Source organism: Microtus pennsylvanicus, chromosome 5 (genome assembly GCF_037038515.1).
Source record: "Microtus pennsylvanicus isolate mMicPen1 chromosome 5, mMicPen1.hap1, whole genome shotgun sequence".
Lineage (NCBI taxonomy): Eukaryota > Metazoa > Chordata > Mammalia > Rodentia > Cricetidae > Microtus > Microtus pennsylvanicus.
Window position 1 is genome coordinate 124,980,073 of NC_134583.1, and position 16,638 is coordinate 124,996,710.

General features: G+C 45.2%; 1 protein-coding gene and 1 non-coding gene across 3 annotated transcripts in view; one reads left to right on the forward strand and one right to left on the reverse strand.

Annotated features, from left to right (window-relative positions):
* The window catches only part of Sufu (SUFU negative regulator of hedgehog signaling), a 104,178-nt gene that overhangs the window by 23,081 nt on the left and 64,459 nt on the right, over positions 1–16,638 (forward strand). For both annotated transcript variants that reach the window (XM_075974281.1, XM_075974282.1), the window contains exon 3: positions 16,129–16,265. In XM_075974281.1, coding sequence (XP_075830396.1) covers positions 16,129–16,265 — 137 coding nt within the window. The remainder of the gene's footprint in view (positions 1–16,128; positions 16,266–16,638) is intronic.
* On the reverse strand, positions 11,718–11,824 carry LOC142851502 (U6 spliceosomal RNA). Its single transcript, XR_012910815.1, has one exon. It is a non-coding gene; the product is annotated as a U6 spliceosomal RNA (small nuclear RNA).

The following is a 16,638-nucleotide window of genomic DNA, read 5'->3' on the forward strand; positions in this document are numbered from 1 at the left end:
CCTGACCTCTGCTTGCTTGCGTTCCTGCCCTGACTTCCCTTCATGGTGGACTGTGAGCTGAAGGACATCGTAAGTTCCTTTGGTCACGGTGTTTATCACAGTGATAGAAAACTCAGACATCCAGTTTTGGAACTAAACTTGGGTCTTCTGGAGATTGAACTTGGACCACCAGTTTTGAGCAGGTGCCTTTGTCAAATGCTGAGCCTCCTCACTGATCTAGTCAATCTGTCTGCCTGCCTGCCTATATAACTATCCATCTATCCATCTACCTTCCTTTTTTCCTTCGGGGTGGAGTACAATAGGGTCTCACTGAGAAGCTCTGGCTCCGTAGCATTGGAGTGAAAGGTGGCCCAGTTTTGTAGTTGCTTTCTTTTTGTTTTTGTTTTTTGAGACAGGCTTTCTCTGTGTAACAGTCCTAGCTCTTCTGAAACTAGCTCTGTAGACCAGGCTGGCTTCAACTCACAGATATCTGCCTTCCTCTGCCTCCCAAGTGCTGGGATTAAAGGTGTGCGCAACCACTACCCGGCGTAGTTTCTATATCTTAAGGACATCTTGTTTTTAGGTTTTGGTGACTTTTGAATGAAGCTGATATGAACACTGTTTTTTAGGTAGGTTTTTGTGTGAATAAAAAATAGGGTTTCATTTTGTTTGAGGGACTGGATGGTAAAAGTTCGTTAAGCTTTGTGAAAAACTGTCAAACTGTCTTCCAAAGTGACTGTATCATTTTGCATCCCATCCAGCAGTGAAGGGAGGGTTCCTGCTTCATGTCCTTACTGATATTCAGTGTTGTTTTTAGCCACTGAGTAGATGTGGGATGGTGGCTAACTGTTTTAATTGCAGTTCTCTAATGAGTTGTGGAGTTGGCCATCTCATCGCCACCTGTACCTTTGCTTTTGTTGTTGGCCTTCTTCCTCTCTCACTTCCTGAATTCAGGATTGAGTCCTATTTTCCTTTTGGGTTTTTGTTTTGTCTTGTTTTTGATACAGGGTCTTATGTATCCTAAACTGACCTTAAACTCTCTGTGACCAACAATGACCATGAACTCTTGGTTGTTGGACCTCTACTTCTCAAGTGCCACAACAACTTGGCTCATGATCTGCTGGGAGCAAATGTAGAGCTTTTTTCACGCTAGGTAATCAGTCTGCTGCATGAGCTCCAGCTCTGCTTTGGTCCTTTCTGAGGCTACTCAGTGAGTGAGCTCTCCTGTGTGATTGCTGGGAAGAAGCCCATCTTTGAAGCCTCAGGTCTCTGTGGGAGCTGGAGCTGGCTCATGAATTCTATGCTTTATTTTCTTCATCGATAGAGAAAAAGCAACAAAAGATAGTTGACTCTGGGACATGCAGCCTCAATCCCAAGGTGCACTGAGTTGTGTCCTCTGTGCAGACTGTACAAAAACTGGTTGACAAACTTTACCCCGCAGGTCCTATTGGGCATAACTTTGCCCTTGCTGAGAATGACTGGACTGTGAGGCCCCAACATGATCTTAGACTCTCCCTGCCTTAGTTGAACCATCACAAACCAGACAAAATCTACAACTTTCCTGGCCTGACTTTTTCCTATTCTACCCATTGTTGTCCAGCTTCTTTCATGTATGAAGAAAATAAGTCATTTTCTCACAGCTGGAAATTAAAGCAGGGAGGGAGGACTCATAATCCTTGTACCTGTTGTTTGTGATCCTTGATTCTGACCCTGTGAACAGTGGGCAGTGACTGCTGCCCAGTTCTGTGTCCCTCACAGGGATCTAACGTCTTCCAAGGCTTTTCCTGCCACTTGGCGAACCCTGTTGTCTCTGTCTTCTAGAGTCTGAAAACACATTTAACACTCAGTTGTCTCTGCCTCCGCCCATTGCCATGTCAGCTTGGCTCCATTCATCTTTTCCCTCTGGCTCTTGGTGCAGAGTACTGGAGAGCACATACATGTATTAGCTGTGTTGGTGCCCACTTCTCAGCTAGTACTGACATCTTTTAAAATTTTAGCTCAGTTTTATACTTATATAAATTTATTTTTTGAAACAAGCTCTTATGTAGCCCAGGCTGACTTCAGCTTACTCTGAAACCATGGCTGTCCTTGATCTCCAGATGGTGTTAAAGATTTAAGCTACCGTGCCTGACTTTTATTATTATTTCCTTTTTTTAAAAGATAAGCTTAGTTACATATCTGGTGTGATGGCTATTCTTGGTTGTCAAGGTGACTACATCTGAAATTAACTCAAACCCAAGCACCGGGCATACCTGTGAGGGCTTTTCCTGATTAAATCACTTAAAGTGGGAACAGCTATCTTTAATCTGGATCTTTGAGGTGGGAAGACCCACCTTAACCTGGGCCATACCTGCTGGCAGCCTATGTAAAGGACATGGAAGGAGGAGGCTGTTCTCACTTTCGAGTTTATTCCTTCACTGGCATTAGTGCCTGCTTCTTCTTTTTTGATGTTTTGTTTTCCTTGCTTTAAAAACAATTTATTTTGTGTGTGTACATTGATGTTTTGCCTGCATATATGTCTATGTGAGGGTGTGGGGTCCCCTGGAACTGAGGTTACACATAGCTGTTGAGCTGTCATGTGGATGCTGGAAATTGGACCCAGGATTTCTGGAAGAGCAGCAGTGCTCCGAAGTGCTAAGCCAAGTCTCCAGTGGTTCCCTAAAACCCACTTCTTTAGGATTCTGTTGTGTACTGAAGACCAGCTGAGATATCTTGCCTCTTGGACCAAACAACTCTAGATTCTTGGACTTTGTTGGTAGACAGCCATTGTTAGACTAGCTGAACTATACCTAGTAAAGTCATTCTGATAGATCCCATACATACATACACACACATATACATACTTACATAGATTCATTCATTCTCTTGGTCCTGTTCTCCTAGAGAACCTTGGTTAATACACCCAGGCAGTCCTTGGCCTTTAGTAATCCTCTTGCATCAGCCTCCTGGGTACTAATATTACAAGCATGGTCTTCTGGCTCCTAGAATCTTTAAATAAAAACATAAACATACTTTCATGCAGCAGTCTTGATATGTTGATTTATCATTTTTCTCTTAAAAAGGTCATTATTAGGCTGGACATGGTGGCATGTACTGTAATCTCAGCACTTGGGAAGTAGAGAAGCAAAGACTACAAATTTGTAACCAGCAAGAACCTATCTTTAAATTAAAAATTTATAAATATGTGTGTCTCATGTATGTATGTGCGCATGTGTGTGTGTGTGTGTGTGTCCACAGAGGCCAGAAGAGGGAGGTGGAGTTATAGGTTGTTGTGAGTGCCTGTTGTGGGCACTGGAGGCTGAACTCTGGTCCTCTGTAAGAGCAGCAAGTGCTCTTAACTGCTGAGCTGTCTCTCAGGGTCCTTATACCTGAAATACACAAAATATTCAGACATGAGTAAAAATGCTGAGATGCTCACAGACATGGGCACAGATGCCCATGGTAAGTTCCTCTGGTTGCTGAAATAAATGGACTACATTTTAGGCCAGTTTTGTGAGACTTTGTATAGTACATAGAAAAATGCAATACTTGGTGTTTGGGCTTAGAAGAAAGGATGACCCACTGCCCGTTCTGACACAGGTCTACCAGGTGTTGGGTAGGCAGACCCAACGGGTTTCCACCCAGCGTAGGTCCTGGGACATCGTTGGAGGGCTGGGTTTGTGATAATGAACAACACACCCGGTCCTGCTCCTCACTGCCTATCTTTTGGCTGAAGTGTCACTGTAGGGAGGTGGACTTGCTACAACTTAGGTCCTCATGGTGCCTGACTGTCTCCTCTTATAGAGTTCTTGCCTTGGCTGTGGAAAAGGAATCAGAAGCTTAGAAATGTGGTCATCCTACATTTGAGGCTAGGCCAGTTGGCCGTTTGGCAGTGAGGACTTGGGTTCATAGCAGCTTCCTAGAAGGTGGAGCACACTGAGCTCCAGGCCTTCGGTGTGACCCTGTGTGGTCCTTCTCTCCCTCTCCTGTTGTTTAGGACCGGCAGTACCTGGTCTTAGAATCAGCCTGGCCTCGGCAAGACCACTCAAGTCAAAGAGCTGTTTGTGATTTCCAGAACAGACTTTCATGCTAGGAGCCCTGCCTCTTACCGCGGGCTGTCCAGTGTAAGGTCGGAAGCTCGGGCCACAGCTGTGAGAGGAAAGCCTGCTGGAGAACGCAGTCTGCCTCAGCCTTCAGGCCTCTGCCCAGCTGGCTGACTCCACTTTCTGCTGGTTATAGAGAGGCCTCTAAGCACCTACGAAAGTTTGGCTGGATAGAGGGGAAAACACTGAGTGAAAACTGGCAGGTGACATAGTGGTGTGCCCAAATTCAGTCTCCTTCCTGCTCTGGCATTTCCAAGGTCAGGTTGCAGACACTGGATTCCCACCCTGCTGGCTCCAGTTTGAAAATTTTTCGTTCTTGTAACCAGGGATTTTTAAACAGAGAAAGGCCTTTAGAGTTAGATTTCTAGAAGCATTGGCCATGTGGGCCTGTTGGTTTTATACTAGTTCTTTTACAGGGACAATATGATAGAATGTCATGTAGTCAGGCTCTGGACCATCTCTGCTCAGAACCATCCCCTGACTTCCTGTTGAGTACTCAGGTAAAAGCCGTTGGCCATGTTGGCCATGTGTAGCCTTCCAGGTCCAGCCCTCACTCCACTGTGGCGCCTCTCCTGGTGCTCTTGCCCTTCCTCCTCCTGCTCCCTGTTCTCAGCACTCTTCTGCCTCAAGGCCTTCCCACGGGCCTGCCCTGTAGATAGGCTCGCCCCTGACTCCCTCCCCTCCTTAGGCATTTCTTCAAATAGCCTTCTCTAGCCTCCTTTCTTTTCTTTTTCCTGTTTTTCTTCTTTGGAGAAGGGTTTCACCATGTACAACAGGATGCCTTCAACTCCCAGAGCTCCACCTTTCTCTGCCGCGGATGCTGAAATTACCAGGCATGCACCATACTGTCCAGTTTGGCCTCTGTTTAATTTGGGAACCTTGCACCTGTACCTGAAGCACCGTCCTCCTTTTCTTAACTAATTCTTTAAAACACGTAGTCATTGCCTTCTAACTTAGGATGCTCATTCTTTCCCTCTCTGAGCATGTTTGTAAACACACATGTATCACTGATGTTTCCCTGATGAATCCAGTCTTCATTGGATGTTGAACAAGAACATTGGAGGTGGTTTTTATCCAACTTGTTCAGCACTTGCAGAAAAGCCCTCCACTCCAGAGAGATGTGTCCTAGGACCAAGTCCAAGCACTGAGCTCAGGAGAGAGTGCTTCTTCCATTCAGATCCAACTGTGGAGTCCAGAAACACTCCAGGGCCAGGTCAAGCCTTTCTCTGGGAGTGATGTGTGATGTGGGTAAAGAGGCCTAACTTGGCTTAGGGACTTAAACTTAGGTGAGGGACTTAGCCCTGTACTCATTGTGTAGGAGCTCTTGGTCTGTGTCATGGATTTCCAGGGTGCATTTTGGAATGGTCTTGTGCTCTGTTCAGTGCTGGGATACCTTGGAGAGTAAGGCAGGCAGGGTTCCTGCTCTCCTAAGTCTTAGGTTCTTAGAGAAGACATGTAAATGCATTGATAGAGTACAGACCCTGGGTTCAGAATAGAGTGGGGGATGGAGTGTTGAGAATTAGCTGAGAATTAAAGTGAGTTGAGGAGTAGGCGCATTTTACAGTGAGACCAGTATCAGTTTGTGAAGCTTTGAGATCTTGGTGACAAGGTGACAGCCAGGGCTGCCTTGTTGTACAACTCTAGGGACACTGATCGTAGTGTTCTGCAGTTGGTCCTCCCTGGAAGGCAAGGTGCTTAGAGTCCTGACCATCCAATTATGTGACAGACCTAGATAGTGAAGACTGCTACTGCAGAGTCGAAGCAAGTGTGACCTTGAGGCATTCTAGGAACAGCAGTGTGGTCCTAAAGGAGGCCAGGGGACAGGGTGAGCATGTAGTCTGAAGGCAACGTGAGAAGTGTGGTAGTTAGCACTGGAGAGATGGCTCAGTGGTTAAGAGCCCTGGGGTGTGGTTCTTAGCATCTTTATGACAGCCCACAGCCTCCTCCAATTCAAGAGGGTCATGTGGTACCAGGCATCCACATGGTGCGCGTACATACATTCAGGCAAAGAAAACAAAACAAAACAAAACATAAAACAAAACAAAAAACCCAAAACCAAAAAAAAAACAAAAAAAAACCCCAGTACTTATAAAATAAAAATAAATAAAAAGTTTAAAAATGCGATAGCCAGAACCGGAAGATGGCTCAGCAAGTAAGAGCACTTGGTGCTTTTATGGAGAACCAATTTTCAAATCCCAGCACTCACAGGTGGCTCACAACCATTCATATCCAGTTCCAGAGGATCCAATGCCTTCTGACCTGCTCCAGCATTAGGTACACATGTACTGTGTGTATATACATCCAAATAAAACACTCATCACACATAAAAAATTAGTCTTAAAAATATAATTAAAATAAACTGTTTCATTTTGAAAAAAGAATGTGTCAGTCAGAAAATGCATGGTTGGCTAATGGGGACACAGCTATGCCATATGAATGCAAGAGTAGTGTTTCAGGGAACTTGACCAGAGCTGGGGCTCTGCTCTAGTGGGAAGCGGAAGAACAGAGTTAGCTGATGGCTGCAAAGGTGGCTCCAGGAGCATCAGGAATGTGCTTGAGCCCGACAGACAGTCAGAGGAAAGCTCCTGGCTCTTTAACACTGCTTATCTTGTTTGTAGTTTGATGTCGTGGTCTGATTGTCTCCTTGAAATGATGGGATTGTCATTACCACTTGGCATCGCTCAGCTCTGACGTGATGTACTCCGTGTACAGCACACACAAAAAGAACAGCCCTTGCCCTAGGGGGACTGAGACGCTGGAAAGATCATGTCCTTGGTCTTCTAAGGCATCTAGCTGCCTTAGGAGATGGTGGGTGGACAGAGAACCTCTGGGCAGATCTTCTGACTCTTGGGCCAGCAAGGAGCTCTTGAGTTATACACCTGAGTGCCGAGAGGCCCATTTCCCAAATCAGATTGTGACTTGCCATCATTGGTCTAGCTTATCTTCTTAATTTTTAAAGGTTTTGTAAGGTTGTTGATTAAAGTCAAAATGAGGAATGGCAGCCGTCAGAGTTCTTTTACTTTATTTTATTATTATTTGAGGGGCGTGGTGAGACAAAGTTTCTCTTTGTAGCCCTGGCTGTCCTGAAATTCTTTGTAGACCAGGCTAGCCTCAAACTCACAGAGATCCGCCTGCTTCTGACTCCCGAGTTCTGAGATTAAAGGTGTGCACCACCACCGCCACTCACAGTTCTTTTTAGCTTGCCCAGCTGGTTTGGGTTCCTCTGGGTTTGAGCGCTGCAGTCTGGAGGTGGTTGTGAATGCAGGGAGCAAGGTCTAGCAGATCTTCCACAGAGGAGGGCTGGCCGAGCCTCCACTGCTCTGTGGGAAAGGGCCTGCTGATCCTGGCCTTTACTTAAATTCCACGCCTTGGTCTGGGAAGCTCTTTGCTCCCTGAAAGCCCAGGACAGAGTTAAGCTCCTAAAGTATTGGGAGCAGGAAAGTTTGTCTGGTCGGATTCTTAGCTGAGTCTGTCCTGGGAACTACTGCTTTAAACCTGAGGAATGCTGTGGGAACGTGGTCCTTGGCCCCTGGCAAGGCATCTCGGGAAGGGGCTACTCCAGTGAGTCAGATGTGTGCTGTCTGATTGGACAGGGAGTAGCAGACAGCAGGCATGTGAAGGGCAGAGCTGACAGTCTCTGCTCTCAGGGTGAGCGTGGTCTCTATGCCCCTCTTCCTATTCCTTCTCTCCTTTTGCTGGGAACTGAACCCAGGACCCATGGCCCTAGGATGATGTTTTTTTCTTTCTTTCCTCCCTGACTCCTCTTTACCATCCCATCCTCCTTTTTTATTTTTTGTTTTTGAGGCTGGCCTTGTGTTTGTTATGTAGCTGAGGATGATCTCGAACTCCTGATCTTCCTGCCCTCACCTCCCCAAATACTAGAATTATAAGTTCTTGTTGCCATATCCAGCTTCCCTTTCTTTTTATAAAGGTTATAGAGAATGGTTTAATATAACTCAGAGTTTTAAAGAAGTCTTAAGTTCTAGAAGAATATTGCCATATAAGCATATCTAAAAATTTTTAGTTTTTTTTTTTTTTGCTAAGTTTTACTACCCAGTATAGTATTGTCACTAAACACTGTTTCTAAATGGCTAATGATGTTATCAGTAATTTTGAATAGTTCAACGTGAAAACATCCCTCTGCTTACGTCTATTCAGTAGTATTTACAGAATTCCAGCATAGAACACAGTAGTGGTCACGAAGTCTCAGGACAGCTGGGGAGGTAGCGATGCATTTAATCCCGCTGCTTGGGAGGCAGATTAGAGTGAGTTCCAGGCCAGCCAAAATTACACAGAGAAAGCCTGTCTCAAGAAAAAAAAAGTCTCGGGCTGGAGAGATGGCTCAGAGGTTGAGAGCACTGACTGTTCTTCCGGAGGTCCTGAGTTCAATTCCTAGCAACCACATGGTGACTCACAGCCATCTATAGTGAAATCTGGTGCCCTATTCTGGCCTGTAGGCAGATATGGAAACTAACACTGTCTACTAAATAAATAAATACAAAAAAAAAGAAAGAAAAAGAAAAAAAAGTCTCAAGCCAAGTTCGAGGTCTTTGGGAGGAATCCACAGCCAGGAAACTGGACAAAGCTGGTAGACTCTGGCCAGTGGTTCTTGAATGGCTGTGTCCACGAGTGCAAGAGTTAAAATTGAGGTGTGAGAGGGTGGGAACAGGTGGCTCCGAGCTGACTCTAAGAAGATAGTCAAAGATGCTCTCCTGCCTGAGGTTGGCAGTCTGTGCTCTATATGGAGAATGTACTTATTCCAGTGTGCAGACAGGAAACTGGGCCACAGGAGGGTTAATTTGCCCTTGGGTCACCCAGAAGCTACTTGAGGCGATGACATCAGTTCAGTTGGCCTTTGCAGCCTGTCTTTGTGCTATTTCACTCTTTATGCCAGCCTCTTACCGGGCTCCTGGGGCGGTGTGGCTTTGGAGCCCACCCTGGGCATCCGTGGGCCAAGGAAGCTGACACTGAACTGTCAGGTGATGCCCCTCAGTGTCCATTCTACCTCAGTCATCTGCGTGTGTGTGTGCGTGCGTGTTTACATGCATATCACAGTACATGTGTGGAAGTCAGAGCAACTTATGGGAGTCAGTTCTCTGCAGCATGTGGGGCCCAGGGATGGAACTCGGGTCATCAGATTTGGTGGCGAGTGCCTGTAGTGACTCATCTCATTGACCCCTTATTTTGACTTTTGAGATAGGAGCCTACACGTAGCCCCTCAGCCTTCTAAGTGCTAGGATATGGTGTGCATCTCGCCCTCGGCCTTTATTTTCCTGAGACTCATCTTCCTGCATCCAACTACAGGTATTTTTGATAATTTTTGTTAGCTTTTGCTTCATGGATTTAAATTTTTTTTTAATTTTATTGATTTTTATTGAGCTCTACGTTTTTCTCTGTTCCCCTCCCTGCCTCTTCCCTTCTCTTCAATCCTCTCCTAAGGTCCCCATGTTCTCAGGAGATTTTGTCTGTTGCTACATCCCATGTAGATCAGATCTATGTAAGTCTCTCTTAGGGTCCTCATTGTTGTCTAGGTTCTCTGGGATTGTTATTTGTAGGCTGGTTTTCTTTATGTTTAAAAACCATTTATGAGTGAGTACATGTGATAATTGTCTTTCTGAGTCTGGGTTACCTCACTCAAAATGATGTTTTCTAGCTCCACCCATTTGCCTGCAAAATTGAAGATGTTATTTTTTCTGCTGTGTAGTACTCCATTGTGTTAATATACCACATTTTCCTTATTCATTCTTAGGTCGAGGTGCATTTAGGTTGTTTCTAGGTTCTGGCTATGACAAACAATGCTGCCATGATTTAGTTGAACACATATCCTTGTGGCATGATTGAACATCTTTTGGATACATACCCAAAAGTGTTATTGCTGGGTCATGAGGAAGGTTGTTTCCTAATTTTCTGAGAAATCACCACACTGACATCCAAAGGGGCTGTACCAGCTTGCAATCCCACCAGCAATGCAGAAGTGTTCCCTTTTCTCCACAACCTCTCCAGCATAAGTTATCATCAGGGTTTTTGATTTTGGCCATTCTTACAGGTGTAAGATGGAATCTCAGAGTTGTTTTGATTTGCATTTCTCTGATGACTAATGATGTTGAGCATTTTCTTAAGTGTCTTTCAGCCATTTGAGATTCCTCTGTTGAGAGTTCTCTGTTTAGGTCTGTACTCCATTTTTTTTATTGGATTATTTTTTCTTTTGATGACCACTTTCTTGAGTTCTTTGTATATTTTGGAGATCAGACCTCTTTCTGATGTGAGTTTGGTGAAGATCTTTTCCCTTTCTCATTTTGTCTTGTTGACCGTGTCCTTTGCATTACAAATGCTTTTCAGTTTTTGGAGGTCCCATTTATTAATTGTTTCTCTCAGTGTCTGTGCTACTGGGGTTATATTTAGGAGGTGGTTCCTAGTGCCAATGCACTCAAGTGTATTTCCCACTTTCTCTTCTTTGAGGTTCAGTGTGACTTGATGTTGAGGTCTTTGATCCATTTGGACTTGAATTTTGTGCATGGATCTATTTTCATTCTTCTACATGTTGATATATCCAGTTATGCCAGCACCATTTGTTAAATATGCTTTTTTTTCATTTAATATTTTTTTGCTTCTTTGTCAAAAATCAGGTGTTCGAAGGTGTGTGGATTAATATCCGGGTCTTCAATTAAATTCCATTGGTCCTCCTTTCTGTTCTTATGCCAACACCAGGCTGTTTTCAGTACTGTAGCTCTGTAGTAGAGTTTGAAGTCAGGGATTGTGATGCCTCCAGAAGTTCTTTTATTGTACAGGATTGTTTTGGCTATCCTGGATTCTTTTGCTTTTTCATATGAAGTTGAGCACCGGTCTTTCAAGGTCTATGAAGAATTCTGCTGGTGTTTTGATGGGCATTGCATTGAATCTGTAGATTGCTTTTGGTAAGATTGCCATTTTTACTATGTTAATTCTACCTACCCAAGAGCATGGAAGATCGTTTCACTTTCTGGTGTCTTCTTTAATTTCTTCAAAAATTTAAAGTCCTTGTCATACAAGTCTTCCACTTGTTTGGTTAGAGTTACTCCCAGATATTTTATGCTATTTGTGGCTATTGTGAAGGGTGGTGTTTCTCTGATTTCTTTCTCAGCCCATTTATCACATGTGTACAGGAGGGCTACTGATTTTTTGAATTAATCTTGTATCCTTCTACATTACTGTGTTTATGAGCTGTAGAATTTTTGGGGTCGTTTATGTAAACTATCATATCCTCACGCCCAGACCTGCAGAGATCCTGGCTCAGGCCTAATTCCTCAGAGGTCCTATACTCACGTCCAGACCCACAGGGGTCCTGGCTCAGGTCTACTCCCTTGAAGGTCCCAGATTCACATCTGGACCCACAGTGGTCTCTGGCTTTGGCCCACTCGCTCAGCAGTTGTTCCCCTGTACCTGCTCCTGTGGAGTTCACTGCCTCAGGCCTGATCTGGCCCAGGTTGCTGGCTCAGTCCTACTAAAAATATGGAACACACGCCGGGCGATGGTGGCGCACGCCTTTAATCCCAGCACTCGGGAGGCAGAGGCAGGTGGATCTCTGTAGGTTCGAGACCAGCCTGGTCTACAGAGCTAGTTCCAGGACAGGCTCCAAAGCCACAGAGAAACCCTGTCTCGAAAAACCAAAAAAAAAAAAAAAATATGGAACACTTCACGAATTTGTGTGTCATCCTTGCGCAGGGGCCATGCTAACCTTCTTTGTATCGTTCCAATTTTAGTATATGTGCTGCCGAAGTGAGCACTTAATTTGTTTGTTTTAATGCCCATTCACTTTTGGTAAAATATTCATGATATGAATTGCCATTGCCACCATGTTTAGGTATAGTTTTTTGGGTTTTTTTTTTTTTTTTTTTTTGTCCGAGACAGGGTTTCTCCGTAGCTTTTGGTTCCTGTCCTGGAACTAGCTCTTGTAGATCAGGCTGGCCTCGAACTCACAGAGATCCGCCTGCCTCTGCCTCCTGAGTGCTGGGATTAAAGGCGTGTGCCACCACCGCCCGGCTAGGTATAGGTTTTTACATTAGTGTACAGACATTATCACTTTCAGTTTCTAGAACGTTTTGGTCTTTCCAGTTGAAACTGGACCTATTCAAAATAATAGTTCTCATTCTCCATGTCTCTGCTGTGGGAACTCCTTCAGCCTTTGGGATGCTATCCCAAAATCCCACATCATCTCCCAACACCTAGAAGCCACAGTTGTATTTTGTGTCTAACTATTCCAGTTGCCCCATCTGAGTGGGTGCTTGCAGGGTTGCTCCTTTGTGTCGAGCTTGTTCCACTTAGCATGATATCTTCAAGATTCACTCATATTGTCAGATTTGTGTGTGTGTGTGTGTGCTTGCGTTTGAGACAGGGTTTTCTACAACCCAGGCTGGCCTTGAGGATCACTATATAGCTGAGGGTGGTCTTGAATTGTTGATAGTCCTGCCTCCATCTCCCAAATTCTGGGAATATAGGAATATGCCACTACATGCTGTTTGAAGGCTGAATGGTTGGCTGTCTCGTATCTGCACATTTCTGTTTACTCGCCTTGGCAGCAGGCTTTTGGATTGCCTCTGCTGTCTGTGACTGCCCCAGCACTGTTGTGAGTAATGCTGCTGTCAACAGGGTTTTCGAGACCCTATTTTCAGGCTTTTGTGTAGATACCCAGACATGAAATTCCTGCCTCATTGCAGTAATTGTTTCAGTTTTTGAAAACACCCATGTTTCTTTAGCAGCTGCATTGTCACCAGCCATGCCCAGACGTTCCACTCTCATGACCATTTGACTTGATGAGGCTCTAGTGTATGGTTGGATGTCACCTGGTTCCACCTCACCAGGTAGGGCACAGAGGGCCCTTTGCTTCTCAGAGCTCACACAGATCAGTCTGTTTCTTGCTAGCCCTGGCTTTTAGTCACGGTGGTGTCCTAATGAAGCACCAGAAACTTATATAAGCCCCTACTTATAGAACACTGGGATTTTTTTTTTTGATAAATACTACTGGATATGTTTATGCCAAAGGCTTTTTTCCAAATACAAGATTATTCCCTTCTGGTGAGTTCCCAGAACTAGTAACCACTACTGTAAATAATAGCTGATATGGCATAAAGGTTTGCAGCAGGGCTGTGAGGAGGCTCGGTAGATAGGTAACACCTGAAAGCCCGACAGCCTGAGTTTGCTCTCCTGGATCCTCATAGCTGGAGGAGAGAACCAGCTCCTCAAAATGTTCTTTGATGGTCACGTTTGTGCCGGGGCATGCGGTTCCCTGATGTCCCCATACATATGCACACACACACACAGAATGAATAAATCTTTTTTGTTTGTTTGTTCTGAGACACAGTTTGTTTAGCTCTGACTGTGGAACCTTCTAGGTAGACTGGCCTGGCCTTGAACTTGAACAGAGATCTGCCTGCCTCTGCCTCTAGTACTGGGATTTCAGGTATGCGCCATCACTGCCCAGCTTGTGAAAAAAAAAGTTATGCCTACATAGCACACTTGCTGTGAATGGCAGTTCCAGGATTAGAGCTTGTCTGGCTGAGTCTGTGGTTAGTGTGAGGCCCAGGACATTGTGATGCACTACTACAGACTTTATAAACACTGACACGTAGGCCACACTCAATCTCCAAAAATCATTTTCTTCAATAATTAATTAACCTTAAATCACTATAACATTTTTACTTTATAAACTTTTTTGCATATATATATAGTGTGTGTGTGGGTACATAAGTATATGTGAGTTGAGGAGGCATGAATGTGTGTGTGTGTGTGTGTGAGAGAGAGAGAGAGAGAGAGAGAGAGAGAGAGAGAACATGTCTCGTTGCTCTCATATTTCATCCTAGAAGACATGGAAGACAGCTGTTCCTTTGGAGTGGGTCCATTCTCTGGTTAGGCAAACCCTCTTTGGCAGGAAAAACCTTTGTACGAAGTGGTCCAGACCAAGCCAGTCCCCTTTGGGGAACTTTAAACACCGAATGATTTTGTTGCTTGGCTGTTATTGCCTGGACAGCCTTCTTTGAAAAAGAAATTTGACAGGCCCAAGTCATGTGTTTATCCTAAGGCTGGGCCATTCCAAACTCATGTTTCAGAGTGTTGAGGTTGTGTCCAGCCATCCTGGTGGGTGGTAATCAAACACAGGTGGGAACCATCCGGCTGGCTCTGCCCCTCCTCCTCAGCCAAGTGAGAGCTGGCCTGCCCACCACAGAGCTGGCTTAGAAAGCCAGTGTGGAGACAGATGGTGTGCACATGTGTGTGTGCATGTGTGTGTGTAGAGCTCTGCTCAGTGAGATGTGCTGTGAGTGCAAACGGTGCAATGGCTTCTCTCTCTGTGCCCGCGATTCTCGCCCTTGTGCGGTCTATAATGCATATGTTCCTTTTAGTCTGTTTCTCAAGTTTTTGCGGTTAGAAATCATGTATTTTCCTTGGCCCAAGATGAAAGCCCTGGAACAATGGTCTAATGCATTTTACAAAGCTGTCTCTAATTGGTGGCTGCCTGAGATCTTCCTTTTGCCCTAGTGACCCACGTCCCTGTGTAGAGTTTTGTTTAGTTGTTGATTTTTGAGAGGGTCTCACTGTGTAGCTCTGGCTAGCCTAGAACTCACTGTGTAAACCAGCTGGCCTCAAATTTACCTGCCTCTACCTCTTCAGTGCTAGGATTAAAGGCTGCTCACCACCATGCCCCAGCCTTTTACAGAGTTTTAAAGTCAATCTCACAGAGCTCTGGATTTCCACACACTTCCAAACCTGCGGCCTCTGGGAGGCAGCTTGCTTCCTTAATGTAGCTGTTCCCACAGACTCTGTGCAGACTTGGCCCAACAGAGTAATTCATCAAGGAAACAAATAGTCTAAATAGTGTCACTTTAAGCAGTTTGCCTTGTCCCCAGGAATCCATGTGTGCCCTCTAAATAGATTCCACTTCCCACCTGGAAACCAGAAAAACAAGCAGACTGCACATGCGCACATCCTTAGATGCAGTTGCAGGTGACTGCGACGATGTCTACGGATGCATTTTCAGTCGGAAGGCCATTGCATGCAGCTCCTCAGAGGTGCTCTCTCCTGGAGTGGCGCCTGGAGGCTGATCATCTGAGCACACAAAGCAAAAGCTGGGACTCCAGTCAGTGTCTTTCTGCCCAGTCTCCCATGCTAGCCTCTTGGGGACGTTGACAAAAGAAGATGCTCTGAGGGGTTCCAGGGTTGGACACTGATAGTGTTTTCAGCTCTCAAGACATAGAAGGAAAGTGTTGGCTGTCATTTTAGTTTATGGCTTGAGTTTACATGTGTATAATCATTGTGGTTCATGTTTGTACAAGATATAATTACTGAAAATTACATGATGAACATATTTTAACTCTTAACCCTTCTCATCCTGGCAAACTTTGTGGAGTTCTTGGGGACTCCTTCCTCCTTAGATACCTCCCTCACCTGAGTAGGTGTGGCACTCCCCCAACCAAGTTCTGCTCTTGAGTAGACATCGCTGCCCCCTCTGGTAGTAACCTGTCTCAGGGACTCAGCTGAGACTTGCACTGTTGTCCTTTGGGGTTCAGTGACTGAGGGGGATGCTCATGGGAGTTTAGAGAAGGTGGCACTCACTGATAGGTGTGGGGACTGACCTTAGGAAGAGAGTGGGACCTGTGACTTAGGAAGCCACTCAGTATAGCTAGGCATGGTGTCCCTGGAGGTGGAGTAGAAGAAGGCCATATCTTCCCAGAGCACACAGCCACTGTTGGATCATAGGATATGTGTTCTTAGCAAACTCAGTGGGTACTCATTAGCAGTCTGAATAAGAGAGGAGCATAAGGAAGATTTTCAGTAGTGTTTCTTCTGTCATATAAAAGGAATGTCCTAGAACCACAAAATCTGGAACTTATAACTCAAGAGTTCCAGTGTAGGAGTTTGGCTGGGCTGACATCGTACATGTATACCCGCAGCTCACTGGAGGGTAAAGCAGGCTTTGGAGAGACTTCTTTACCCTGGCATTCCCTTTAGGTTGAGGAAATCTTGTGATGACCACCACACAAAGACTGTAGAACTTTATCCTGTGCTAGTTAAACTGAAAATGTTTTTCTCCTTTCAGGTTTACAGGAACAGATGGACCAAGTGGTTTTGGCTTTGAATTGACATTTCGTCTGAAGAGAGAAACTGGAGAGTCTGCCCCACCAACATGGCCAGCGGAGCTGATGCAGGGCCTGGCTCGATATGTCTTCCAGTCAGGTAATAGCCCAGAGGCTGCTGCTGTTCTGGTCCTGTGATTATCAGTCTGGTGGGCGTTGGGAGCTTGCAGGTGTATTTTGATGTCTGCAGAGTCCTTTCGTGGGTGGGGAACTATGTGGACCTAGGCAGAGACTTGTGCCAGTGTCCTGATGCCCTCAGGCTTTGTCTCTTTCTGTCATATCTAGCCTGTTCCCTGTGCCCAGTGACCTGACTGTCTCCATGTCTGTTTCGAGGCCTCAGGCACATAGGCTAATCTTGGCTCAGCCTGGGCGAATGATAGAGACTGGAACTTGTTCCTTTCCCTCTTAGGGTGGAGGGATGCTAAAATCAGAGCCGAGTTAGATTATTCAGATGCCCTCTAAGAGATTGTCCT